Raw genomic sequence first — 27,353 nt, 5'->3', positions numbered from 1 at the left:
ATATCTTTGGGATTTATTTTTTAAAACTTTATTTTTAATAGTTCTTTTAGTTTTTGTTACAATATCAAACAGACAAACAGTTTGAAAGCATGGGTGAAATGAAATGCTTACCATCATGTAGAAAGAAAGAAAATAATATGCATCCATGCCAAACCTATACATTCATATGCACATTTATCTACTTAGATACTCCTATATGTATACAGTATATATATTTAGACACATATGGCTAAAAAAGGCAGGGTTACATCACATTATCAGGGTCTTTGGGTCCTCTCTGTCCTTGGTCTGTGATTCTTCCATTTATAGATTGAGATCCATTTATTTGGCTTTAGCACAGGGTTAACATTTCTAGATGCTATTGTTGCATCACGCATCATCTAACTGTTACAGGCAAACAAAGATTGGATTGACTTTGTGTAAAATATGTAAATTATTTGACTCTTGTGACGTAAAGAGTTGGTACAATAGTTTAATTTTGAGGGATGCATTTTGTTAGAAGTAGCTCAAGCTGTTAAATAAATGTGGTGGAGTAAAATAAAATGGATTCACTTTTAAATGTAATGGAGCAAAAGTATAAAGTAGCATACAATGGAAATACTCAGGGAAAAGTACCTCAAAATTCTACTTAAGTACAGTACTTGAGTAAATGTATTAAGTAACTTCCCACTTCTGGTAGTAAGGAGATCGTTGGGTTTCAAATAACAATTCCAGTTTTTCTAGTACTTTTCAATTTGTGTCTTTTCAATCATGTCTCAGAGAGGCAGATGTTCTATTATATGAATTTACTAAATGATTGCGTTTCTCTCTGACGTTGCTGGAGATCTTAAACTGAGCCATTTTATCTTTGTGAAATATGACTGTACCAGGGTTCAGATGTGATTTCAGGCAGGGAGGGGCAGGTTGTGCCGTTAAAAAGAAAGTCATTTCATATTCACTTTGATCAGAGACCAAATAGGTGTGCGTCAGAAAGATAATAGAAAGGACAAATTAACTAATACTTTACCTTAGTACTTTAAGCACTCGAGACAATGGCCGAAGAAAACAGGTAAGAACCTTAAAACATGCCCCATGTCCCATTCATTGTATTGGGTTTTCCAGTGAGCTAGCTTTATAAATTGAGCGAGGCGTTTGTGAGCTTCGACTCTTCTACCATTATGGTAAGTCACATTTATTACGTATTAAAAATAACTTGTGTGCAGTTATAACTCTTCATGCTGTTGTTGCAAGCTAGCAAAGTCAGTTAGCACTTAGCATATAGCTAACAGTAGAGTTAACGTCGTAACATGCAATTTGAAGTTAACTAAAAGTTGTTTTAAAAGTGCGGGTGCCAAAGGCTTCGTCGATAGCAGCATTCACGTCGACGTCAAGGTAATTACACATGCGTCACATATTTACATATCAGAGTCATAGTGTTAGGTAGCTAAGCTTAAGTGCTTTCATAAGCTAAACCACTGACAACTCTTACTAACTACGTAGTGTTGTAACGTAAATACGTTCTGGTTTCAAGGCGAGTTAATCGATCAAAGCACATCTCACCGTATTATGAGTCAGTTTATTACTACCGTGCCATGTGGGCTACACACTGATGACAAGCTGGTGTAAAGTACATTTACTCAAGTACTGTACTACTGTACTTGAAGTACTTGTATTTTACATGAGTATCCCATTTTCTGCTATTTTGTACTTGTACCGCACTACAATTCAACATATATATCATTCTAAAATGGGCAAATCTGCTTAATAAGTATTTTTACTTTCAGTACTTTAAGTTTTGATGCTAATTTTGTATTTTTACTTGAGTAACATTTTGATTGCATGACTATTCCTACTCTTGAATTTTACTTCCACTTTGAGTACAATATCTGTGTACTTCTTCCAACCTTCTGTGCCCAAACAGGATTATTATGGCAAGGTGCTGAAGAAAACCTCAGACCTGAAGAGCAACGCCTGTGTGGCTCCAGCTCAGCCCATTCCTGCCTTCATCCGCCAGGCTCTGAAGAAAGTGCACCCTGAAGTCACCGCCAGGTCACCAGGCAGCTGCTGGTTCAGAAGTACAGAAATATTAGCAACCATCGCTGATCCACAGAAGCTTACTGTGTGTGCGTTTCTTCTCCCTCAGGTACTATGGCTGTGGTCTGGTGGTGCCAGAGTGCTTGGAGGGCTGCAGGATCCTTGACCTGGGCAGTGGGAGTGGGAGGGACGTGTACATGCTGAGTGAGCTGGTGGGCGAGAAGGGCCATGTCACTGGCATTGACATGACTGAGGACCAGGTAGTGTACATTAGAAATCTTTATGGAAAATATTGTGTTCATTATGTATGTTAATTCTTATCCAATCGAATCAATTGAAAAAGGAAATTATCCCTTTATATTATTTTCATTATTATTTCTATTGCATTTTATTGTGGCTTGTACTGTGATGTAACCTTATCTAAAAATAAGCTGTTGCCAATTTCAAGCATAGAATTAGATCAGTATATTAAAGAAATGTTTTTTTACGAGACTGACCAAGGCACATATTATCACATAAAATAAATGTTAAAGCCATTGGTCCAGGCACATGAGCCCTACATTGAAAACTATTAATCTAATGTAGAGTCTTCTCAACTCTCTTTGCCTGTCTAAATTTATGTGTATAATTTAAAATATTTGTTTCTCTCATAAAAATACAACGTTGAATTTCAGTCAAGTGCGATCGGAACTACAGTGTGATTAAGCGTATCTTTTGCACTAACATCTGATGTTGACAATGACAATTATATGACATCACGTCTTCTGTTGATCTAGAGTGGTGGGCTCTGATATTCGTGTGTAAGCAGTGAATTAGCTGGAAATTAAGATCATAAAGTCCTATGGACGTGAGTTATCTTACACATTGAACAGCTCAGATGTTAACCATACGGATATTGGAGAATGTTTCGGGGCTCGGTAATGGATACGCTGGGGCTGAATGAGTTATTCAGCCGCGAAATGCCACGTCACCTGTACAACAGAGAGCTGCAGACATCTAAGGCTTGAATTCATCATTTTTTGAATTTTCCTTTGAACACATTTATGGAAATCTTTTTGGCTTTGAAAAAAAGCGTATGACACACAGAAATGTGTTCTTTAATCTTTTACTTTTCTGTGTCCTGGTTTATTCAATTTCATATCACATTGTTTTGGATGTTGAGAAAGATATTTAACCACTGAAAATATCGTTTGCCAACATATCCACCAGCTAAAATTTCTTTACACGTATTGCAAATTTATTCTTTTATTATTTACAGACACAGTTTATTATGCTGTCACACCGCAGGACATGTTGGCCCGATATCGAGTATGTATGTGTCTTGTAGCTGTGGATTCATTGTGTTATTATTATAATCATCTTATTTTTTAATAAGAATTATCCCTTTTTCATTTATCATTATTATTTCTATTTACTTGTTTTAATTGGTGAGTCTGTAAGTTTGATGTACAGCTCTTAAATTTACATTCCATTTCAATAGCTCTGTTGACCATGCCAGCTATAGAATGTGGGGTTCAGTATCTTGCTAAGAATGTGTTCTTTTCTAGCTGGATGTGGCCAGGACTTATGTGGATTATCACATGAAAGAATTTGGCTTCAAGAAGCCCAATGTGAGTTTTGTCCAGGGCTACATCGAGGCCCTAACAGAAGCGGGTCTGGAAAAGAGCTCATTTGACATCATAATGTAAGAAGTCTTTCTCAACTCTCTTCCTCTGTCCTTATTTTATGCTGTATACTTCTAGAAATAATGTGTTTGTTTTCTCTCATAGTTCCAACTGTGTGGTGAATCTCTCTCCAGACAAGAAGCGAGTACTGGCTGAAGCCTACAGTGTGCTCAAGGTACGCTGCTTTCTCACTAAACATGACATGAATGCTTTGACAAATGACCAAACAATAATTATAACATCACCGTCTATCTGTTGATCTTTAGGATGGTGGTGAGCTGTACTTCAGTGATGTCTACAGCAGTGGAAGATTAACAGAGGAAATTAAAAATCATAAAGTCCTTTGGGGTGCGTTGAATTAATATCTTACAGCCATAAAAAGCTCTCAGATAGTGCTACCATATCAGGATGTCATTTATCTTGGCAGGCGAGTGTATTGGTGGAGCACTCTGGTGGAAGGATCTGCTGCAGTTGGCCTGAAGAAGTTGGATTCAGCCTGCCGCGACTGGTTACTGCCAGCGTCATCACTGTGGACAACCAAGAGCTGCAGGACCTCCTAGGTTTGATACTTATTATACTTGAATTTTTTCAGAATTTTCCTTATTAAACACATTTTAATGCTGAAGTTTTCCTTTATGTTTGAAAGGAAAAATGGGAGACACATTTTCAGAAAATAAATGTTATCTTTAATCTTTTATTTTAATCTAAGTATGTTCCTTGTTTATTCATTTTTCTATATCACATTGTTTTGGTGTTGCAGTAACAAGCATTCATTTCTAAACTAAACATAATTGTGGTTGTACCAACATAATTCAACAGCTAAAATTCTCTTTACCGATGTATTTATATTACTTTATATTATTTTTATTAAGTTTAAGTGTTACTACATGTCTTTACTTACCTGTCTTGTGCATTTAGTAGCATTCTGGACATGTTTCCTGGTCACCAGATATCGAATTCACCACTTGTTTTCTCAGGAGTGGTGATTCTGATTCTGAGGAGGGTTTAATGTTCTTGGTATATGCTCTATTTGTGTGCAGTAATGTTGACAGTGGCATTCTCTGGAAGCTAAAATCCAAACATACAAATCAAACTTTAATTTGAAAAAAAAACATTGAAAAGATATTGACGAGGGTTACCTGAAGCCCAAAATTGCAATTCTTAAAAATGTGTTAGCAGTGAACAGCTACATCTTTTACATTGTTTGTTGCATTGTGGAACAAACAATATAAAAAAATATATATATATATTCCGTTCTGGGATTTCTCCAGCGATTTAATGCTCAGAGCATCTACATGCTGTTGGTATCCACCATTAAAATATTTATAGTATCTCTGTAAAGATGAATATATTCAGGTTTGTTTCAGTTTACACAGCTAAGGGTGGGTGTATATTGTGCTTTGGTTATCGTTTAACTTGTGTTCTACTGAACTCTTATCACAAACCTCTAATTGTGTTGGTGAAACTGTTGTTAGTTGTTTATTGAATATACCAAACAAGGCATTTTAGAATATTGTAGATGTTGACTGATTCTGTTCTCTCTGACCTGTTCTGACAATACAGGTGACTTCAAGTTTATCTCCGCCACATACCGCCTGTTCAAGATCCCTAAAGGCACCACCAAGCCCTGTCAGGTCATATATAATGGGAGCATAACAGGAGTAGAGAACAGCTTCCAGTTTGACTGTCAGTACACATTCAAGGTCTGTATTTCCCATAGTTTCTTCCACTCACGCTCTGTATGCACATTTTGTAAAACAGGTTTGGATTTGACAGGTGGACGAAGTGGTGGAGGTTGATGGAGAAGTGGCCACCATACTGACCCATTCCAGATTCAAGGAAGATTTCACTTTCCAGCCTCAGGGAGGCCCCCGTGAGCCCTGCGGAGTCAAACCTAAGGTAAGTGTCACCACTAAATTCCAGGATGTGTAAATGTCTGTGTGATTCTTCATTAAACGCTAGAGGTCAGTGTGTTTGTTGTATCCCTTACAAGTGTGTGACACACCCACAGAGCCCCTCTGTCTGAACTGTGCACACATTCACACCGGCATGTGTGCACCAGGACGCATGCTGCAAGTTCTTACACACACTCACATACGCACTCAAACATACATACGCACACATCCACACGCACAAGGTCAAGCAGCTGTGTTGGAGTCATAACCAGACTGTGGAGTCCTGCTGGGGAACCTTGAACAGGAAGGAATGTTCTCTTCTCAGCTAACGGAATGCCATCTTATCAGCTCCCATGGTCGTTCTGTGCACACACACTCACATCTACTAACACCACTATATATTTTTCAATGACTACCCTAATCCTATGATCACTTGCAACATTTAGTTCTGCTTTTGAGGAAGTTCCATTTGGTTTTTGTGGAGCAAAAAAGCTAAATTGAAAATGTATCATAATCTGTCTCTGGGTTTACCCTTTGGCCTGTCCCTCTGAAGTAAAATCAGGTCCAAGATCGTTTTCCCTAATCAGCGCGGCTAGTTGGTGATAATCGATAATACATAGCCTTTGGTCTTGTTATTGAAAGCAATGGTACTATAAAATGTTAATTTCATGAACTAGTATCTCATAAAAGAAACAGCAGGTGTACACAAGTATTCAAAAATTCAGTCTACAACAAGTTTTTATTCTGCTATTATTAATAATTTATTAGGATGTTACTCTGAAAAAAGTTGAGAATACCTTTTACAAACTTTTCTATAATTCTTAAATTTTGTTCACACCTTTAATATAGTACTTACATACATAGAACTAGATGTGTGTTGTTAACTCCGACTGATTTCTACCTTGTTGAACTTTTGATACAGGCGGGCACTGTGGATCCTTTCCAGCTGGTCCTTCAGCTGGGGAAACAACAGCCAGGTTCAGCCACAGGGGGATGCTGCAGCACACAGTCTGCCTGCTGCAAGTGATGGTGGGAAGAGCACTCAGAAATACAGGCCTATCATAATATGAAGCATAATAACAATAGAGCAAATGTCCTAACTTAATTACGCTTCAATCGGTGTTATGATGTTGTGCCATATTAACATTTGAATGGAGATTTTCGCAATTTAAATGATATACTTACATGTCTCTTATTGATGTTCTGTGAACTCTGAAAAACAGAAGACTGAAATGGTGACTTTGATTTATGTGAATAATTATGTTGCACAAATTAAATGACTTTGGATTTGTATCGAGGCACAATCAAGATACTCACACGTGCAAAACTTGTACATAATCTTCTTATAGTGCTATTACTTTCATATCTCTTAACAATCTTAGACATCGGCATTGTCTTATATGTGTCATCGATTCCTTTTATTGGGACTTTTCCATCTTAATTATATAAAAAAATATTCGCTGTATAACCTCTAATTTAATTCATTGGTTAAGGAGTATGTTGCCATAAGTGTTTAAGTGCACTGCTATGTTAATTGTTTTGTGTTATTCATGTTATTAATAAATGCTGTCAAACTATTGGATTAATAGTCATTTATTGCACATGCCAATGCCATATGGTGGGATCTTTACACCAAAAGGTGCGTATGATTTAAGAAAGGCCTTTTAATTGAATCAAATAAACTAAGAATGATTTGGTCAAACTGCCCATGAGTCACATAGATATTAGGATTTGGATGATGCTTCAATTTTAGGTGGTCACAGCTCAAACGAAAGTTTGAAAACCACTGCTGTAGGAGACATAGCATATTCTTCTTTGTTATTTGTTCAATGCATTGAAAGATCATAATATGGACTTCCTCCAAAGTAACTGCCGTTTAATGGGCAGTTTCAATATAAATGTAACATTATAAAGTACAATTCATTTCAGTGAGGTTTTATTGCATTAAGGCATCTGTTAATGTTGCAGTTTTTATCATGTCATTTTTTCCTTGAATACGTTTAAATCCTGCACATTGGTTATCTTCTGTATGTTAAAAAAGTCACCAGTAGATTCCTGTCGGTCTCTTAACATGAGGTGCACTTGTTTTGGAATGTGATTGGCCAAGGAGGCTGCAGACGCCCCGCCTCCTGCCAAACGCCTTTCATGATTGGTCGCCTCCGTCGCCTGTCTTGGGGACACCAGGGGAGGCACGAGTTGGCCCGTAAGCCTGCGCTCGCGAGTCATCAGTGTCGGACACGTAGTGGGAACGAGCAGGTCCCGATGCACAAGTCACGGCAACCCTCGGCGGAGATGAAGGCGGACTCCGACTGGCTCTGATTTTTAAAAGCCCTTTTCATTCAGGCGGTAGGTTGCCAATGGTTATCAATATGGCAGAGCCGTCATCCCAGGCACCCACCGCTGCAAAAATGGCGTCACTAAACCGGGTCCGAGCTTTGGCGATGATTTTCTTGACTGTCACTGGCTGTTGTGTCACCCCGACAAGAGGCAAGGAAGGGTCCGAGGAGACCGTCATCATAGGACTCCGACTGGAGGAAACGGACGACATTTCCTTCATGGATAGGGGCTACCTGCGGGTGAGTGAGCGCTCTCGGGTGAAACTAAGGGTGTACGGGCATAACATCAACAACGAGACCTGGTCCAAAATTTCTTTCACGGAACACGAGCGGAGCAGGACGGTAGGGAGTGTTGACAGCTCCTCGGGGGATAACCAGAGCCAGGAGGACTCGTCCAACTTGCATCCCTGCGGTATAAGGACTTCGGATATAATTATATTACCCAACATCATCCTAAATCGAAAGACGTCGGGAATAGTTGAAATTGAGGTCAAACCTCTGCGCAAGACCGAGAGGAGTAAATCGTATTACCTTTGCATCGCCACCGCGACACCGGCCGTGGGCGGCATGCACGACCCGTGGACGGAGAACACCTGGATCTACCACGACGGGGATGACACCAAAGTGATAGTGGTGGAGGAGAAAAAGTTTCTGCTGCCTTTCTGGCTCCAGGTCATCTTCATCTCCATGTTGCTTTGCCTCTCAGGCATGTTCAGCGGGTTGAACCTGGGGCTCATGGCTCTGGATCCCATGGAGCTCCAGATAGTGCAGAACTGCGGCACGGAGAAGGAGAAGAACTACGCCAAAAAAATCGAGCCGGTCAGGAGCCAAGGGAATTACTTGCTATGCTCGCTCCTGCTGGGGAACGTGTTAGTGAACACCACGCTGACCATCCTGCTGGATGACATCGCGGGTTCTGGGTTGATTGCGGTGGTCATGTCCACCATTGGAATAGTGATTTTTGGAGAAATCGTTCCCCAGGCCATCTGCTCCAGACACGGCCTCGCTGTCGGGGCCAACACCATCTTCCTCACCAAGTTCTTCATGTTGCTCACCTTCCCTGCTTCCTACCCGGTGAGCAAACTCCTCGACTACCTCCTGGGTCAGGAGATAGGAACCGTGTACAACCGGGAGAAGCTTCTGGAGATGCTGCGCGTCACGGACCCCTACAACGACCTGGTGAAGGAGGAGCTGAACATCATCCAGGGCGCGCTGGAGCTCAGGACTAAGACCGTGGAGGACGTGATGACGCCGCTGAGAGATTGCTTCATGATCCCGGGGATGGCACCCTCGACTTCAACACCATGTCCGAGATCATGAAGAGTGGCTACACGCGCATCCCAGTCTTCGAGGGCGAGAGGTCCAACATAGTGGATCTGCTCTTTGTCAAGGACCTGGCCTTCGTGGACCCGGATGATTGCACCCCTCTGAAAACCATCACAAAGTTTTACAGCCACCCGCTGCATTTTGTGTTCAATGACACGAAGTTGGATGCAATGCTGGAGGAGTTCAAAAAAGGTGAGATAACTACAAAGAGTGCACTATTTTCACATGTTTCATTATGCATATATTATTTGATGCCATATGAAACTATAAAAGAGAGCATGCTTATTATTAGTTTAATCCAAAGTGAAAAAAGTCAGTGCACATCCTCCTTCCTTTGGATGAGGGAGGATAGCAGGTGAACTTTTAGGGGAAAATAATACAATACGCTTGTCCCCTTCAATCTGTACTACGCCCCATGAAGAGGTCATGTTGTGTGAGGGAATGGTTACATAAAATAAAAACCCATCCACAGGACTTAAAAGGGTTAGAAGAATGTGTGTCCCCTTTGATTTAACAAGAATCATCTAGGTAGTGAAGGAAGAGAAAGTTATTTTGGCATTTCTTCTCCGGCCTCGCATCACTACACTGTGAGGCAGCTGTAGCGAGGTGCACTTGCCCACAGCCTCACTGGTCACTTCCTGTAAAGGGGAGGAGGAGGTTATCTCTCCCCATCGCTTCCATTCACTGTTAATGTTCACACGGTTTCTCTCTCCTCTTACTCTAACCTTGCCCTCTCATTCACTCTTTTTTACTCTTTCCCCTCCTTCCTTCTCTTTCTCTCTCTGATTTGTGAATGCATTAGGACATGTGGGAATGGTGCAACGGCAGTGCTAAGGTTATCAGGTGGGGGCATCTTGTTTGAGAACCTGCTTAAATCCCTCTCTACCTCTCTTGTGCTTGCCTCTGAATGATGTTGGCGATAACTCCTTTTGTCCAGCCCTGGAATGCAGTCGTGTGGATAATGAATAACAGCCTTTAACACCCTCAAGCCCCCTGCCCTCATGTGTTTTGTGTGTATGCGCATGGCGTTTAAGAAAGATGTTTACCTCACCCATGGTTTACCTGATATTTTGCATAGCCATCCCCCTTCTCTGTTTTTTTCTCTGACTCAGTGTGTGTGCGGAATTTGGTACTTGCTTTATGCCCGGATAAGCAGCTGCAGGTGTAACCAAGTGATACATGGGCACACATGTTTAGAAACAAATTTATCAATGCGTAAAATGTGGTGGAAAATGCACGATTGTTGCATTGCGTGCTCATTGGAATATTCACTTCACTATTAAGAGGATTATTGGGGGGGAAACAGGGCAAATCATTGAGCTCCATTACTAGAATTTAACTGTAGCGCTCAATGCCAAATTAGCATTACATAATAGGGAGGTTTGTTTGTTTTCATCATAGACTATTTACAGACATGCACTAGCAGCAGGAAACATCAATTCCCTTGACCTTGTTGATCGTATTCAGACACAGAAAGTCAGTACTTTATAACCATTTGCTACATCTTTCTCATGTTGGGACATAAACACATTTGGTATAATTTTACAACAGAAGTATTGGTGAAGACAATACTTCTGTTGTAATACTTCATTGCCCAATGCCCTATCTCCAAATGGTAAGGAAGGTGTTTCTCCTAAATATAATGTAAGGCTCTCCCTTTGACCATGATACACCCTTTTTCCAATTTAATGAACATCAGGACATGTTTTCCGTTACCCAACTGACAAACCAAAGAGAAAACGTAATTCCGTAATGTACTATGTAATAACATGGCAGGATTGTAGGACGTTATATCTACCACTCAGACTATAAGACTATTTTCAAATATAGTTACATAGTATATTACGTGCTGCATTGTGTTACTTCGGCCAAGGAAGTTATGTTTTCAATGTTTGTCAGCTGGGAAATGTTTGCAATATCAGTTTTAGAGGGAGACTTTTATAATAGTTTTCAATATACTAGTTTTGTCCAACTGATTTAGCTTGCAAGCTAGTCTGACACTTGTTGACTATAGCCTTAATTGTAAATAAGCATATTATATAATCCATACAGAGTTTGACACTGTCTCCAAATGCAAATCAAGCAACACCTTAAATACTAAAAATGTTGTCAACAGCTTCCATTGTGGGCTCAGGTCTATCTGTTTACTCATGCTGTTAAATGTGTTCTTTTCCTCCCCGTAAAACACAAAACAACACATTCTGTCAGCAGCACAGTTCATCACATACAGTATGTCCAGTTTTGGTCTGAGTGGTTTTTCTGCGGCTGGCCCCTTGCCAGAGGGGATTCGCCTTTGGCCTCGCATGTAAGTCATAAGCGACTGTTGTAGGGAGGGCTGCAGGGTCAAAGTTTCCCGTCAATCTGGCTCTGTGCGCAGCGCACACTCAGTTCAAAGTGCTTTGTATTGTAAGTCATTGTTAATTAATTTGACGCCGCTCGCCGAGCTGCAAAGACGTCTGAAGTCTCTTGCAAAAAACGCTCATATGAGAGACTGTGTCGCAGCATTGGGTATAAACTTTGCGGCGAAGAGGTTTCTCTTTGCAGTTTTGTAATAAATACTTTCAGGCTCACATTCTCAACTTTTCAAATTTCAGTATAATGCTAGTATTAGCACTCTGAAATCACACTGAAGCAATGTTGCCGTATTAATGAGCTTTAAATGTTTGATTTGCTGGACATAGTGAGAATATGCTCACATGTTTAGGTTTTACCCAGCTCGACCCTGATCCTAGGTTAGGGGTTGCAGTCACATTCATGCAGGAGCATTTTAATTTGGGCAGACACCCCTCTGGAAACTTCTGACCCATTCATTAATTGCTCTCTGTCTGCGATTGCAACAATTACTGTCATCCAGGGGGTTGCTTGTCAGGCTGCAGCTTTACCGGTTAATGAGTGGGTCACTGTGCACCATTTGGGAAACAAAGCAAGCAGCACCTGAGTCAGAAACAGGAATTTAGCTGCCCTTCTCACCTTCAATTATTTGTGATATTCCTGAAAGTGAAAGCTATTCACTCGCTCACATGCAGTGTAACCAGCCTTGTTGGGGGGGAAAACGGGATCTACTGTATGGATGTTTGGAGAACTCAAATCAGGTTATGTGTGTTCTGTGCCCCCGGGGAAAGCACAGTACTTGTCTTACTTGAATTTGGGAGTCCAGGCGGGGGACTGGGACTTGACCCAACAGAGGCAAGGAGAAAACACTGTCCCAAATAGTCTCCCTGCTTTGCTAACAACAAACACAGACACAAACTATCAGCTCTTCTCATCCCTAAACCTGGTTTCTAAATGTATATAGCTACACTGCTTGTATCGCATACAGGCTTTTTAGGTCAAATATATAAACCTGGCTATGAACGACATTTGAACAAGCCCCTCAAAGTCCTTCAGAATATGGATAGGAACAGAGCTCAGAGGTTGGGTGTATGAAAGTGATGCTGAAGTGGAGATTTCTAGCTAAGAGAATGAACAAAACACACAAAATGCCCTTAAAGATATGTATTTCAGAAGTTCATACACTTTAAAAGCCACTACTGGTGAATAGGGTAGTAAAATCTATTCAATGTTTTCATTTGTATTATTATATCTTTACAAACCAAAACAAAAATGCATAGTCATACAATAAGGAACGTTTCTTTGTTCTGTTTTACTTTCACGGTATATATAAGAATGTGTTTGTATTTTTGAGCAAAGTACATTTATGGACAATCCAAGTCCGTAAAGAAAAAGTAAAATAATTATAATAAAATGTAACAAATAGACATCCCCATGAAACCTCCCAGTGGATTTCTTGCATATGTTTTGTATTGTAAATGTTTAAATGAGCCATTATCTTATTCGTATTATCTGCTAACATTTCGTAAGTTCAGAAGATCTACTGATGAACATTCCCAAAGTGTAGTAAGATAATAAATAATTGTGTATTTTGGATGTTTTGTTTGAACTATTATAAAAGAAGACAGAAGCAAAATTGCCTAGAGTCTGTAAACCGACCAGTGCAGGAAACAGCAATGTTTTGGCCTCTGGTGTCTCACCTTAAAGTTCCCAATTCTATTAATTATTTTATTTATGGAAACAGTCCTCCCTCCTCACCTTCCCACTGTCTGTGTAGTTATCCATTCAGCTAGTGTCTCGTAGCCCAGGGTATGCATCTCTGTAAGGTCCCCAGTGTAAAAGAGCCTACATGAGGCCTGGCACGTCTTGAACTAGTTCCCCCGATCGCTGCAATATAGGCCAATCTATGCTTAATTCAGATTCAAGAGCCTTCACGGTCTCTTTGCTCAGTACTTTGTCTTAAAGTGAAGCTCTTTTTTCGGCCCGCTGAAAAATACTGACAGGAGTTTTGTGGTTTGCTTCGAACGCTGTTGTTCGTTCTGGGTGTTTGTGTGCAGCGTATCATAGCAGAATGTCTAGAATTCGGTGTGTTTGCCTGGTAACCCTTGGTGCTAATGCGGCAATGAGTGTTGGGATTAAATGGCATCATGTTGGTAAGAACACTTAATGTTTCCTGATGAGGGACACCCCTTTGAACTCAGCGAGAATTCTCCTGCCAGCCGCTTGCTTTATCAGAACTAATTACCTCGAATTAAAGCTTGTCTGCATTTCGCAATACTGTGTGTTACGGGAGACTGCAGTAGTAGCAGTTTTTGTAATGTATGTAATTTTGATGGAAAACGTTCATATCAGACGTACAAACAGCACAGTTAACACATTGATGCATGCTGTTAGCTTAAAAAGCAGCTGTGTTTCTTAATTATGTTAAGTCATCTGTGCTGCTATTTAAGGTTTTATATAGCCAGAGTTAGTTTTGAAAAGTGCTGGTGGTCTAATGTTCTGTGTAATTAGCACCTGTCCATCAATTAATCACTCAGTGTTTGAGTTTTCATGTAACCCCCTTGGAGAAAAAGGCCAGTGCTGCTGTTGTAGAAACCTGTTGCGTGGTAACTTTTCCTCTATTGTACTGTTGATTTATTTTAAGGACCACCTGTTTTTTCGCATGGTTTTGCTTCAAATCATGAATACTTTATGTATCTGCCAACTGTTTCAGTCAAAGCATCGTTCTGCAGAGCCTTGAAACCATCTGGAAGGACTGGAGTAATCCATCACAGTGAAAGTGTCATTGTCTTTACATTTTGTTGCAGTAGGGCTGACATGCTAATGTTGCTATGGCAAATGGCAAAAACAGTTTGCTTTGGTCAAGGAAATGTATACAGCAGACTTAGCAATGTTAAAATTCAGTTTGAGGTTTCTCCCAGACATTTGGAAAATGTATACTATATCTCTTTTCAAAGCTTTTTGGGTTTACACCAACTTTACAAGGTGAATAACTCTAAACCAATATATCTGGCTCTTTACCTGCTTAACACTCCACTACGCTAGCCAGCTAGTTGCTAATTGTGTTTGCTGTCTGACGTTGATTGGTTAGCTTCTAGTGGGTATATGGAGGGGGTTTGTGTGCTGGAAAACCAAACCATTGGGCTCAGACGCTCAAATGGTGTGTAGACGTTTGGTCGTATGATTGTATTAATAAGGAGTTTCAGGAATCTTACATTGAAAAAACAACAACAAACTAAATAGACATGATCTATGTATAACACGATTGTTTGTTCTTTGTCTTCTTGGTTGTTTATCATGAATGCACAGCGTAAAATGTCAGTGTCCTTCAGAGATCAAACGTGTAGGGTTTTTACAATGGTCCATTCCAACAGTTTCAGCACCCCACATTACAATCATTTTGATACAGAATTAAGATGTTGATATTTTGTCGAAGCCGAGTTGAATGGATAGATGTGGTTGATTTAAGGTAGAAGTAATGTTAAGTTTTTGTCATTAAAACCATCCGCCTAATTAAGTAGTGATAAAGGATGATACTGTTGGGCATAGCAACAGTGCAGAGTATCTTTGTTTTGATTATTCAGGTTTGTTCAGACTTCAGACTTGTTAATCGCAACGTGAAATAGGAGCAAATGAGTACTCGATTGACTTTAGGTGATTTGGATATTGTCTGGATTGAACTCTCGCGTTTGTTGTGTTGGCTTTTGAATTGGCCTACATTCTTCAGATTCTGGTACAACATGGAGTAGGCTTTTAAGACCCGATTAGTACAACAGTTGAGGAGTGTGAATCAAGGCGCAGAGCATTCCCAAAGCCTGTCTGATCTGGCATTATGACTTTTACTTTAAATTTGTATTGTATCCTGGCCAACCCATGCTACGTATTTTCCTCAAAAACATCATGGATTTGCGGTTCATCGATATGATGCTATTATATATAATGTTCTTGGTGTGTGTGGTCATATCTTAAGGTCTCTAGCATGATGCCTCCTATAAGCTTCTGTTTTTTATCAAACTGTATCAGTGTCAGCATAAATTGGTAGATCTTTAAGCCCATATATTTGCCCCACTTGGATGAACCCAAGTGCAACCAACAAAAGGTCAAACTGAAAATACATTGTGCTACTGTTTCGCATAAATCACAACAACATTGCTTTCCTTGAAGATGTCAAGTGTTTTAGGTCTCGCTTTGAAGAACAAATTCTGTGAATTTTTCTTTCATAGAAGACTTTTGATCCAAACCTCTGTGATCTGGCTTCATCGCCTCTGTACGGCAACACTGACGTATCAGAAGACTGCTTATAGTAGAGGCACAATGGCCTACTAAGATAGAGCACATAAGAATAAGTCCCATATTGTACCCAGGACATGAGTAGGATTCACAGGCACTTATTGTAACAGCTATACTCATCTTTTTGTATTACTTCTGTGTTTTTTGGTCGGAATGATGTCCACAGAAATCAAAACAGTGTCGTTTTTGTTTTTCGGCACAGTTGCACATCGGGCTTCACATCTTTTCTTCTTAATACCTTGACCTTCGACTAGGGACGCTTCATGATGATGCCTCTTCCTGAAGAAAGGCGTTGGTACTTCTTGTGTTGTGGACGTAGTTAAGGAGCAGAGTCTGCCTCCAGCAACATGTTTGGTCTGTAGCCATGCACTACTGAGGGAAATGTGTTATTACGCAATCCAGAATGCAACCACCCCCTCGTTCTTTTTAATAACCTGTTTCCAAAAACAGAGATCACTCTGGACCTGTGTGCCTTTTATTCTCCTTTCTGATGGACTCAAGTGTTAGGAGATGTTATAGACTTTATAACTGACATGTTATCAGAACTATAACCATAACTGCAAAACAGGAAGTATTGTCTGTTTATGCTGTAAATGGTACTGGTTCGTTGATATCAACCAGTAGTGGAAGACATATACACATCCCTTACTTAAGTCCAAGTACTCTTACCACAACGTGCTGAATTAGAAATGTCTCTTGAGTTAAAGTGAGTAAGTGCCATCATAGAGTTATCAAAGTATTACACGTAAAAGTATAATACTATAATAGTCTAGAGTCTGGCGCCGCCCGGAGTGGCAGCCTGTTTTAGCAGCTCTCCTTTGATTCTACTTTTTCTTAACCTGTATATCATTTGTATTTTATATTGAATTGTATTATCCTTGTGTGAATCCGTACTGTCCTGTTTTTCAATCTCACTCTGTTGCTGCTTAAACTCCTGAATTTGAATAGTTACATCTTTTCTTATCTTATTTTATAGTAGCAAAAACAAACACACCAAAAAAACTCAAATGATTTAAAATGAATTAGAAAATGTATTTCCTGTTTAACAATGCAAATAATAATATCTAAATGAGCTTGTTGATTCATTAGCCAAGTTGTTCTTTGATCAATTGCTGGCTAGTTTAGTTTTTAGCAAAATAAATGATAACTTTATACTTTTTAACTTTTGTTTTGTTTGATTTTTCTTTTGTAAAATACTAACTAAAGCCAACAGCATCTAAGTTCTACAATTATACTTAAAATAGCTTAAAAAAACATATCGTATTTAATTAGATGTCACATTAGCATCTCTGAGCTGTCCATACTGATCCCATTCCAGATTCAGGTCTTGGTTTTGTGCTCTCAAGCTCTGAGAGACATTGTTAATGTCCACAGTGTTGATTGAATGGTAGAGGCATCATAAGGTTACTGCCAAGATCTCATTTGTCTGAGGGAAAATACAATAAGGAATGCAACAAAAGTAAATTCAAGCCCATTTAATCAGCGCTGCCAGTATAAAATCTCTCTCCTGGAGCTGAAAACACTTAACAGTGTAAAGTCATCTTTGATGTCATTAAGTCAGACAAACCCTGCTGATGCTGTTTTTCATTCAGTGGCAGATCTTGCCTTGCTCAAATAAAGTTGTTTTTTTTATAACTCTGTGACTCTATTCTCAGTAAAAAGCCATATTCCTTTGTCTCTAATGAGAGACGAGGTTTATTTTGACTGCAGTCAGGTCTTTAAGATGTTATCATGGATATGTGGGTGTTGTGCATTATGTCATTCTCATGAAATGAAGGGAAATTACTGCTATTAGTATCGCTGTCTGAAAATACTGAGGAGGAGGAGAATGATGATGGTGTTGCAGGGAGGGTTGACATGTTGTAAAGATGTGCTCTTCAGTCATGTTCTTTCTGTCTCCTTGTGAGTTTGACATGCTGAAGCTGCCATCAAACACCGTACTGTTGTCAATATTTATTCTTAAAACCACACGCTCCATTTCTCCCACAGTCGAGTCTTCACTTATATTTTTATGCATCTGAAACTTTATATAGTTTCTGTCTAACTTTTACTCAAGCGAAAGGAAAACTGAGGCCCTTTCAGGCTGTGCCCCCGAGAGGGACAGAAAGCCCTCCAGCTTGGTCAGCCTAGTAACCAGGCTCTGTGCAGCACACTCAGGGAAGCAGAGCCACTTGCTTGTGCAGCAAGCGGTCCCATCCCCCTCCTCCCACATTCCCTCTCTCCCTCTTCTCTCCATATTGTCCTCTTGCCCATTTCCCTCTGTGTTATAAATTACAAACGACACAAACCTCCAGGCCTAATGCCCTGCCATGGACGCCTTCCAAGCTGCACTTTTCGCAGAGCCAAGAGGCTGGCTTCATTGATAACACCGGGCACACTGTCCGTCTCTCCAGTTGCTGGCAGGAGGAAATGCCCAAGACGGGCCCTTCACAGGCCCGAAAGACACCAGTGCCTTTTTTACAATCGACTGATGAAGCCTACTTCTCTGAGACTTCACCAGCGCTAGAGTAGAGCACATCAACAATAATAAGTGCATCAGTGAAAGAGACTTTAGGCTCATTCTTACATGATGCATTATGATTTAAATATTCACGGGTTAAAGTTCTCCATGGGAGGTATTTTTGCGGGGCATTTGGAACACACTGTTTTGGTTTGTGAGAAATTGGCACCTAACACTGGTAAGCATTTATTAGCAAAAGCCAATGGGTCATAGAGTGTCAATCTCAAAAGTTCATCTGACCATTTCATGCCCTCACACACAGTACTGGAATAAGCTGTTTCCACTGACATTGCAGGCATAGCAAGAGGGGTTATCGCTGCTTTTATTTCAGAGTTTCAAATAGTTTCACACTACGGACACCTAACCCAGTTGAGGACTTTTTGAAATGCACACCCTGTGTCAAGAAGTAGGGAACTACCTTCATTTAACAGGTAATATAGCTACATCTAGCAGTTATGTGCTGATACTGCATAATATACAAATAGTGGCTCAAGTAGTTATATTTGTGGCTATTTTTTACTGTAAACTGCTGAAACTCAAACTGGTTCATGTATGATTTATGTGAACCCAAACCTGTGTAAAATATGCACGTTGTATCGACGGTGCATCCAGATTTCTTCCACATTTCTAAAGCCAGTGTAAAACTCATGTTGGCATTGAAACGGTCCCTGGTGACAAAGAAAAACCAGGGACCGCTGGTTAGCGGACTGAGAAGGCCCCCAACTTGTCACTCAAACTAGCCACGCCCCTCATAATACATACCTTTCAGCCTCACTGATACGGTTCAGGTATATGGAACTTCACCCAAAGTTTATTTCAATAATGGAAGCTGTAGATAAAAGTGTTTATTTCTGCCAAGTTAGCCATTTTGTCGTGGGGGTCAATGATGATTGACACCTTTTGGAGGCAGTCTCAAGTGGCCATTGGATGAACTGCAGCTTTTGGTACCTTAGGTTGGTGCTTGGTGCCAACACATTTTTCTAAATGAACTTAATAGATGCATCTTTTGGTATCTGGTGTTTTTCTGTTATAATTTCGTATGGTGTTCACATTACAATGTTATCCGTTTATTTACAAATTAGTTTTAACTACTTCTTAAAAGCTTTAGTTAACAAGCTACAATTAAGCATTGCTGTAGTTCAACATTTTCAATGAGAAGTAACCTATTGCTTACACGACTATGCCTAAAAAGGAACTTCCCCTACACAATGTGCTGTGTTCAACTTATTTGCGTGCACTGATGCATCCAATCAATTTAGATGCATCAGCTCACATAAAAGTGTTCGTCAGCATCTCCCAAAAGTGTCACATCAGCTTCTTTAAATGACATATTCAGATTTTCATTCCTACGTGTCATACAAACAGATAACACATGTGCTACGTTAGTGTCAACACGAGAAAGCAGCTAGAAAAAAGCTTGCACAATTTTTAAGAAGAAATACAACAAATGGAAACCAAATATCGTCCTTTGCAGCTGCCGGTGTAAAAGCACATTTTTTAGGTCATATAGATCTCTTAGTATATCTGCACTTTCCCCCTCTCTATTGTAGAGCCCCTCTCTGGTCTGCAGGCCTGCCACTGCTACAGCTGACCCCCAGACCCAGGTGGTGCAGATGGGGATTTTGCAATGCTCATATGGTGTTTTAAAGCTGTGTGTTCAGTGGGTATTAGTAAGTGTTGATGTCCTGATCTCAGATGGCAGCTGTCAGTGTTTGTAGATGTTAACTTCACATATTTTGTTTTAGGGTTGATTTTACCTTTGGGTATAAGAGCTGTTTAAAGCGTTGTCTTATTTTAAGCTTTAATGGTTAACAAGTAGGAATTGAAGTGTGGAGACGCAGTATTTATGCCATTTGAGATTTTACAGGGTAAGCATTTTAATAGTTTAACCAGAATTTAATCGGGTAATATTTATAGAAAATGACCGTTAGGGTTGATTTTCTTTGTTACGGCTGTTTACATAAGAGCTGCAATTATTCACGGACACAATTTATTGGTAGTTTTTCATTTTAAAATGGCAGAAAATGCTGTCTTCAGCCTCTCAAATTACAGAATAACTCAATAAAGACGTAGGTTCACACTTTTTTTCTGTGGCAAGGTGACGGTATTTGAATTTAGACAACAAATATGGACAAATGGACAGACTTCATTAATATGTGGTATTAATCGTCACTCTAGGGGATTTTGATTCACTATTTACAACTCTTTTACACAGACATTTAACTGATTAAATAATTCCATTCTCTTAAAATATAAAAAAACAATGATGTTATGATTACATTTGGGACTAATATATTGTGTTTTTTTATTAATATTATTTATTTATAACTATTTCATTTTGTTATTTTAGAAAACACAGTCACTCCCTCATTTGAATTTAAGCATGTTGGGTGTATTTGCATTTTGACGCTGTTGGCAACTGTGATGGAGTGATAATAATTTATTGTGTGTATGTTATCTTTAAGAACAGGTTCATATTGTTTTCATTCTGATGATTTATGTAGCCAGTAATGTAAGAAAAGCTACACAGGAAGCAGGAAGTTGTTACTGATTTCTTGTTTTCCTCATCAACCCACATTCTCAAAGCTTATTGCACAAAGCACGGGAGCTTTTTTAGAGTACTTAGCTCATTCTAGCTTTAAGGATTTCACCCCAGCTAATTGTTTTTATTAAGGTATTAATTATTAGTTTCAAAGCTCAAAGTACCCGGTGCCAGCAATGTGTGTTTTCGGGTGTTTAATTCGCTTTCTGTGTCATAAGTGAAGGGTGCGTCAAATGATATGCATATTAACTACTAGTGAAGTTGTTCTTGTTGCAAGTTTAAACATAATAAGAGATGACACATGTTATACTGTAGTTCTTTAAACCAAACAACTTTATGTTGGTCCCGCCCCTTAGCCTATCAGCAAATGGTTTAATTGTGTTTAACATCACATCGAAGATGGAGTGTTTTTAGGTTCCATATCTTTAAATATTTCCAAGTGAACCAGAATAGTTGGTCTGCTATAATTAAAGAAGGCCTGAAATCTAAATGTATTGTTGGATCAGAAGCTGATGTAGCTTAGCAAATACTGTATGGCCAGATATGGAGCTTTACAAAGATGGGTCTCCCCTAAAACTTGGTATTTCAGCCTGGGGGCAATGCCTCCCTGTGACACACACATTGCTGTTTGACTGAAACATATTTTCATCAGCTCAGTGGGTTGTCTTCCCCGCTGTACCCTAAAAGGTTGTATAGTAACCTAATGAATGCCTTCAACTGAAGATTAAACTTGCATCTGTTTGTCATGCTTTTGTGGTCATCAATGAAAGAAAAGACACGTGCATGTTTTCTGCTTGTATTACTGGCCAACAACGACTAGCTTTACCTTTTAGATTTCAATCTGACCGCTGATAAACTATCCTGCAAGAACCTGCCCATCGGGCTTGAATAACAAGTTTTTGGGGAGGCCCGTACATTGACACAGAGATTTAAAATGAACTCTTCAATTGATGGGTAGCTTCATCCAAATCATGAAAAAATATATTTGAAAGGTGCACAAGTTCAACATATATGGCATAACAAAATATGATGGAACAATTATAAGGAACAAATATAAGGAACAGATTTTTACCTTTTATTTCATTCTGAGAACAAGAGTGAACATTAAGCAACTCAGTGAAGTCCATGTGCATGACTCTTACTGACCAGAGACCAATGTGGCGGCACTTGGTAGCTACAGGATAAACACACAGAATGTTCCTTCATTTCCAAGAAGATGAGTCAGTTCTTTGTTTTACTTTTAGGGTTAAACACCACTCACTTGTTATTCTCTTACATACTAAAACACAATTTCCCAAAAGCTCAAGTTGAGTAGAGTCAACAAACTCAAACTGACTCTTTTACACAACAAAATCTGAAGTTAGCTAACTTTAGTCACCACAGGTCAGAGCAGACCAAGTAAAGCAAGTAAAACACCAGGGTGTATAACATTTAAAAAATGATGGCTTGGTGTCATCATCACCAATGCAATGATTACCACTCTTGATACCGTCTTTTTCCTTTACTTAAAGGTCTGCTATTAGGCTCTTTTATGGCATATATTATAGGTGTCAAATATATTAAAAAACATGTCTCTGACGTGTTGTGCTCAAATACCAAACAGATCATGCTTTTTAGCATGTCTGCTGTCTCTCTATTTCAGCCCCGTTTTCGAAAGTGCTGATTCTGTGACGTTCCCTTTCATGCAAATGAGCTGAAGCTGGCCACGCCCCTTTGGAGCGTCATGATCTCTCTGTCTGAAGAGAGAAGTTTCTAACAGAGATACTCAGCTAAACGCTGCCGTGATTAAACACCATATGATGTTCCAAACCACATCCAGCATTATTTCTGAAACACTTCTCAGTGTTTACCTCTAGAACAGAGACATTATATGTGTTATATAAACAACAACTCTAAGTCCCTCCTGCAGACATCCTGCTGAATACACAGACACACAGAGCTGCTGCGGAGGGGATTCAGCTCGCGACTGTATATGGGGGACGATAGGTTGGGACGTATCACGTAGGCGGGACGTTGCCAGGAGTTGAATGTAAAGCCAGCCCACATTTCTGATATGACGTCATCTGGATCAGCTCATTTGTACCCCCGTTTTTAGAGATGTGGGTAAGGAGGAAAAGACAGAGGGTTGTATTTTCTGACACTTGGGAGTCTCCTTACACACCGGGGACACATATTTATGTATAAAATATATATATATATAATATTATGTATGAATAGTGCATTTTGCATAGTAGGGGACCTTTAAACAACAAACTGTTATTAATAAATTTGTATGGATGCACTTTACTAAACCTTGCCAACTAATAACTTCCTATTCAAACTGTGAAACACATTTTCTGCCAACTAAAGAATGAAACACATAGCTCACAACATGTCTCAGTGAGGATACTGCAGCTTTTTTTGGTATAATATTTGTTTACACAGAACATTTAGCAGCATTTTCGATTTTTAGAGGGAAGCTGAAAATAATAATTCCTTCATGTCTTAAAGCTGCTGAGTCATACATTGCACCTCAAACAACAAATAAATCCAGAGTTACGGTTTCTTTACTTCCTCTACAGAAAAAAGACAGACAGATGTAATTCAGAAATCACAGTTTCAGTGTAAGCCTGCTGCCTGCCACTTGTCCACCGGCAGACCGACCGGACATCCATCTCCTATTTATTTGGAGTTCCGTAAAACTGTCTGACGCTGTATTTGACAAGGGGGAAATCTGCATTTTGGTATGAGGGCACACGCCCACAGTAAGAGGGCGCAGCACCCCTGTTACCCGGTTTAAATTGCTGATACTGAGTATAAAAAGTTCCATCACTGCTGTGGTTGCAAATTGTGATTTTATTTGACATGTTGCACCAAGGCTCAAGTTATTTAACGTGCCCTGGTGTAAATAGATACCGTATACCATGAGAGCAGCCAAGCTAGTATTTCTAAACCTGATCAAGTGAAAGAACCAGAAATGAATGACCCTAATGATAAAACAATGATTGATTTTAGCACTTTGATTGGTTTTTGTTTGGACAAACTACTCACAGTGTCTTAAAAGAACACAATTTTGTTTTACTTTGCAACATTAAAGCTAAAAATAGTAACGAGCAGATTTGTACTTTATGTGTGTTAGCTACTTTAAAAACACCCCCAGTTCTTGTCATTGTTTTCTGATGTGCTCACCATTCAGCAGTTGCAACACTCACTAACAGAGCAGCACCTGACCGCAGGCCCATTCATTTATCCCCACTGCTTTCCCATTGATGCCTCTCCTTATGACTGAGGCCCAAAGGAATCTCCACCCAGGGGACCTTTCAACAACAAACGCAGCCAGCTACGACAGCAAGCTGCTTCTCTGAATGAACAACAATGTCATTCCAGCAGTGTGCGTGTGTGTGGCTGTACTGTATGTGTGTGTGTAGTGAAACACCACTGGCTAGTAGCAGCAGAGTGATCTTGTGACCAAGGCCCCTTAATGACGGTTAGTTAGGAGCTGTAAGCAGACTTTACTCCTCTGCGTTAGTACATATGATGCTAACTATTGTTTGACCCAAAGGCAAAGGGACCCAAGTGTCAGGGACTGGAATGTAACTAATTGCATTTTGACAAATGTTCTACTTGATACTTTAATGTATTTTACAAATGGTTAAAGTTGGCATGTAGTATTTTCTACTGGCTGATTTCTGTTGTCGCAGGCTCGGAATTTGATACAGATCATGGAAAAAGCATATATATCGTGAAATAGGCCGAATGTAGTATTTTTTAAACTAAGACATCTATGATATGCCCAACCCTAACCTAACTTGGGTTGTTCTGCACTTGGAGACATATTGGCCTTGTTCCTGTTTATGATCAGCTCTTTTTTTACACAAACAAACAAGCCAACATTGCAAGACTAGGATAGAAATAAGGAGAAACACACCTACTACATTACAAACTTACATTATAAAAAGACTACTGGTTTATCTAAATGAACAAATATTGTAACGTCTTTTTTAGGAGTGTGGTTAGTGGAATTATAGAGTGAGTAAGAAGGAAGTTGCCACCAGTGGAAAATGTTTTTTTTTTTAAATCCAAATATAGACTTTTGCATGTGAACGGTATTGTGATTGAATATTAAGTTTTCATTAGCAATTTAAATTGCTTATCGTGGTGAAATTATTTCAGGATAAGGCCAGAAAATGAATATGTTGTGCCTGTTAACATAGTCACATAATGTATAAAACATAGGACTTTACGCCGACAACTACATTTCCCATAACCCCTTAAAAACAAGACTGCTTACTTCTGTGCCATTAATTAGCTTCGGCTGAATTTAACGAGAATTTACCAACTCAAATCTACGGCTAAGCTGGTAGCTGTGAGTGTTGTACGTTGTTTATAGTAATACACTATTATAATCGTGCTAATGACTTATTGCTACAGTACTTCTGAAATGAACCAGCTTTCGTGTTTGATTGTATTTGGTTTCATCAGTAGAAAATTGTTTGTATATGACAGAAATAAGATTGGAATCAGAAATTAAATAGAAGTATACGATTTAAATGTGGTGAGAATTAAGTAGATTAGTAATACTTTGTGGTCTGTTAAGATGCTTAATCTTTTTTTCTCCTTCTGAACTTTGACTGTTCAACCTTGTGTGAATGAGTCTCATATCTGTTTCCTAGCTATCTATCTGGATGACCAGTGATTTACAGACCATTGCCCTAACCCTAATTATGAAACCTTACTTTTCACGACTAAATCTCAGTAAGAAAACTTTTGAGTGATATGGTGAATAACGCACCATATAGAATACATTTTGAGCAATTTGTGTAGGGGAAAGCACAAATATTGTGTCACAACTGTTTAAAACGGCAGTGTTTTTTTTGGCACAAGGGTCACATTAACTGCTCATGTGTTGTATTTAGTCCCAACTTCTTTGAAAGGTGAATTGAAAGTAGAGGCAACAAAATCATGGCATACAAACGTGGTGCATAACATCTTAAAACCATGACTAAGTGGGAACCAAAGAATCCCTTATGTTGTACATTTCTTTGAGTGATGTCACTGTTATGTTTTCCTCAGAGTTTTCAGCAGCTGTACTTCCCCCTTTAAGTGACTATTTATGGTTAATTTGTTCCCTCATTTATATTAATAGCATCTAATGTATCCATAATGATTCCAGACAAGAAAATACAGACACTTCTAAACACAAACATACAGGCAGACACACATTCCACTTGTGTCTCCAGATAACACAGACCAAGACACAGAATAATGTTATTACATTGCATGTGTACTCAGACTACAGGCTCTAAATAGTCCACATGCCACCAGCATCAGGGTAAAGTTTTTGTCTATGTGGATGGAAAAAGGGGTCAGGATGGCTGGAAACTTTCACTGGAGGTAGATTTGGAGGAACGACTGTCCGATGGTTTCCCATCACCCTAACATTGCACTATATTTGTCAGTGCTCAAGTATTTGGAAAAATAGGGGGAGAGCAAGACAAGGAGGGGGGCAATGATGAGTGTCCACAGCAGATACTGACCCCTCATACTCCCACCCCAACTCCTGGAGCCTTACGCGCCTATTTATAGGGGGGAAATTGCGCTATGGAAAAATATGACAAAGCTGCATTCCATAAATAAGCTGGGAATGGTGGAAAAGAGCACACAGCCTGGTCTCTGAAGGCTTAAGAGGAGGTTCTCAGGCTTGGCTTTGGATGGCGGATAAATAGACTGATGGATAGATATTGATGCAACAGATTGGTTGATGATTGTTTGTTGGACCCAGTTCAGCTATCAAGTGCTGTCAACAAGAGTGTTATTAATCTGGGCCTTTGTTAAAGGGGCCTCATTATGCTTTCCTGTAGTGTGTTATATAGGTTTGTGTGCATGTAAATGGTGTGCAAGGGCTAAAAGAGTTTCTCTCCCAAAATCCCCTCTGCCTGAAACTCCTTAATTGGAATACTTTTTGCGACATGATGACATCACTATGTAACACTAAGACTTCTTGGCTAGCGCGACAACCAGTGGAGGCGAGGCGGGAGATCTCTAATCAATCAGAGCAGACTGGGCTCTGGTTTCAGACAGAGGGGTGAAAAGAGCAGCTGCAGCACAGGCAGTATGAGAAACATAAAGAGCTTTCTGAACATTAAAGCTTGGAGACATGTCCCAGGAGAGACTCAAAGTACAATAATGAACCTGAAAATTAGCAGAATTATGTTTGTGCTTATTAACCTGCTGTAGGGCTGCATTTTAAGAAAAAAAGTCCAAAGTTATCTTTAAAATGTCTTGTTTTGTCAGTCCAAAACCCACAGCTATTCCGTATAATGTAAAACAGGGAGCAGCATTCTGAATATTTGAGAGGCTGAAAACGTTATTTTCTGCCATTTTGCTTGAATCATGACTTTAGCGTTGAATTAATGGTCGTCAAAATATTCGTCCTTCTATCGATGGACTTCTGTATTGTATCTTAAAACATATTTT

The 27,353-nt window shown here is 39.5% G+C and overlaps 2 protein-coding genes across 2 annotated transcripts in view; both read left to right on the top strand.

Annotated features, from left to right (window-relative positions):
- The first annotated feature begins 89 nt into the window (after window positions 1–89).
- as3mt (arsenite methyltransferase) lies at window positions 90–7,154 on the top strand. The gene is given in 12 exon segments (XM_063883306.1): window positions 90–1,048; window positions 1,323–1,371; window positions 1,901–2,028; window positions 2,123–2,273; window positions 3,561–3,697; window positions 3,783–3,852; window positions 3,944–4,025; window positions 4,105–4,154; window positions 4,156–4,237; window positions 5,241–5,380; window positions 5,454–5,576; window positions 6,495–7,154. Coding segments are annotated over 12 exon segments (1,134 nt in total). The 5' UTR covers window positions 90–1,031; the 3' UTR covers window positions 6,600–7,154.
- A 604-nt stretch (window positions 7,155–7,758) lies between these two features.
- Window positions 7,759–27,353, top strand: part of cnnm2b (cyclin and CBS domain divalent metal cation transport mediator 2b) — a 38,084-nt gene continuing 18,489 nt past the window's right edge. Inside the window, 2 exon segments of the mRNA XM_063882680.1 lie at window positions 7,759–9,181; window positions 9,184–9,426. Coding sequence (XP_063738750.1) covers window positions 7,930–9,181; window positions 9,184–9,426 — 1,495 coding nt within the window. The 5' untranslated portion in view covers window positions 7,759–7,929.

Source organism: Eleginops maclovinus, chromosome 5 (assembly GCF_036324505.1).
Source record: "Eleginops maclovinus isolate JMC-PN-2008 ecotype Puerto Natales chromosome 5, JC_Emac_rtc_rv5, whole genome shotgun sequence".
Classification (NCBI taxonomy): Eukaryota; Metazoa; Chordata; class Actinopteri; order Perciformes; family Eleginopidae; genus Eleginops; species Eleginops maclovinus.
Note: the sequence above shows the minus strand (reverse complement) of the source record. Positions and strands in the feature narration are given on the sequence as shown.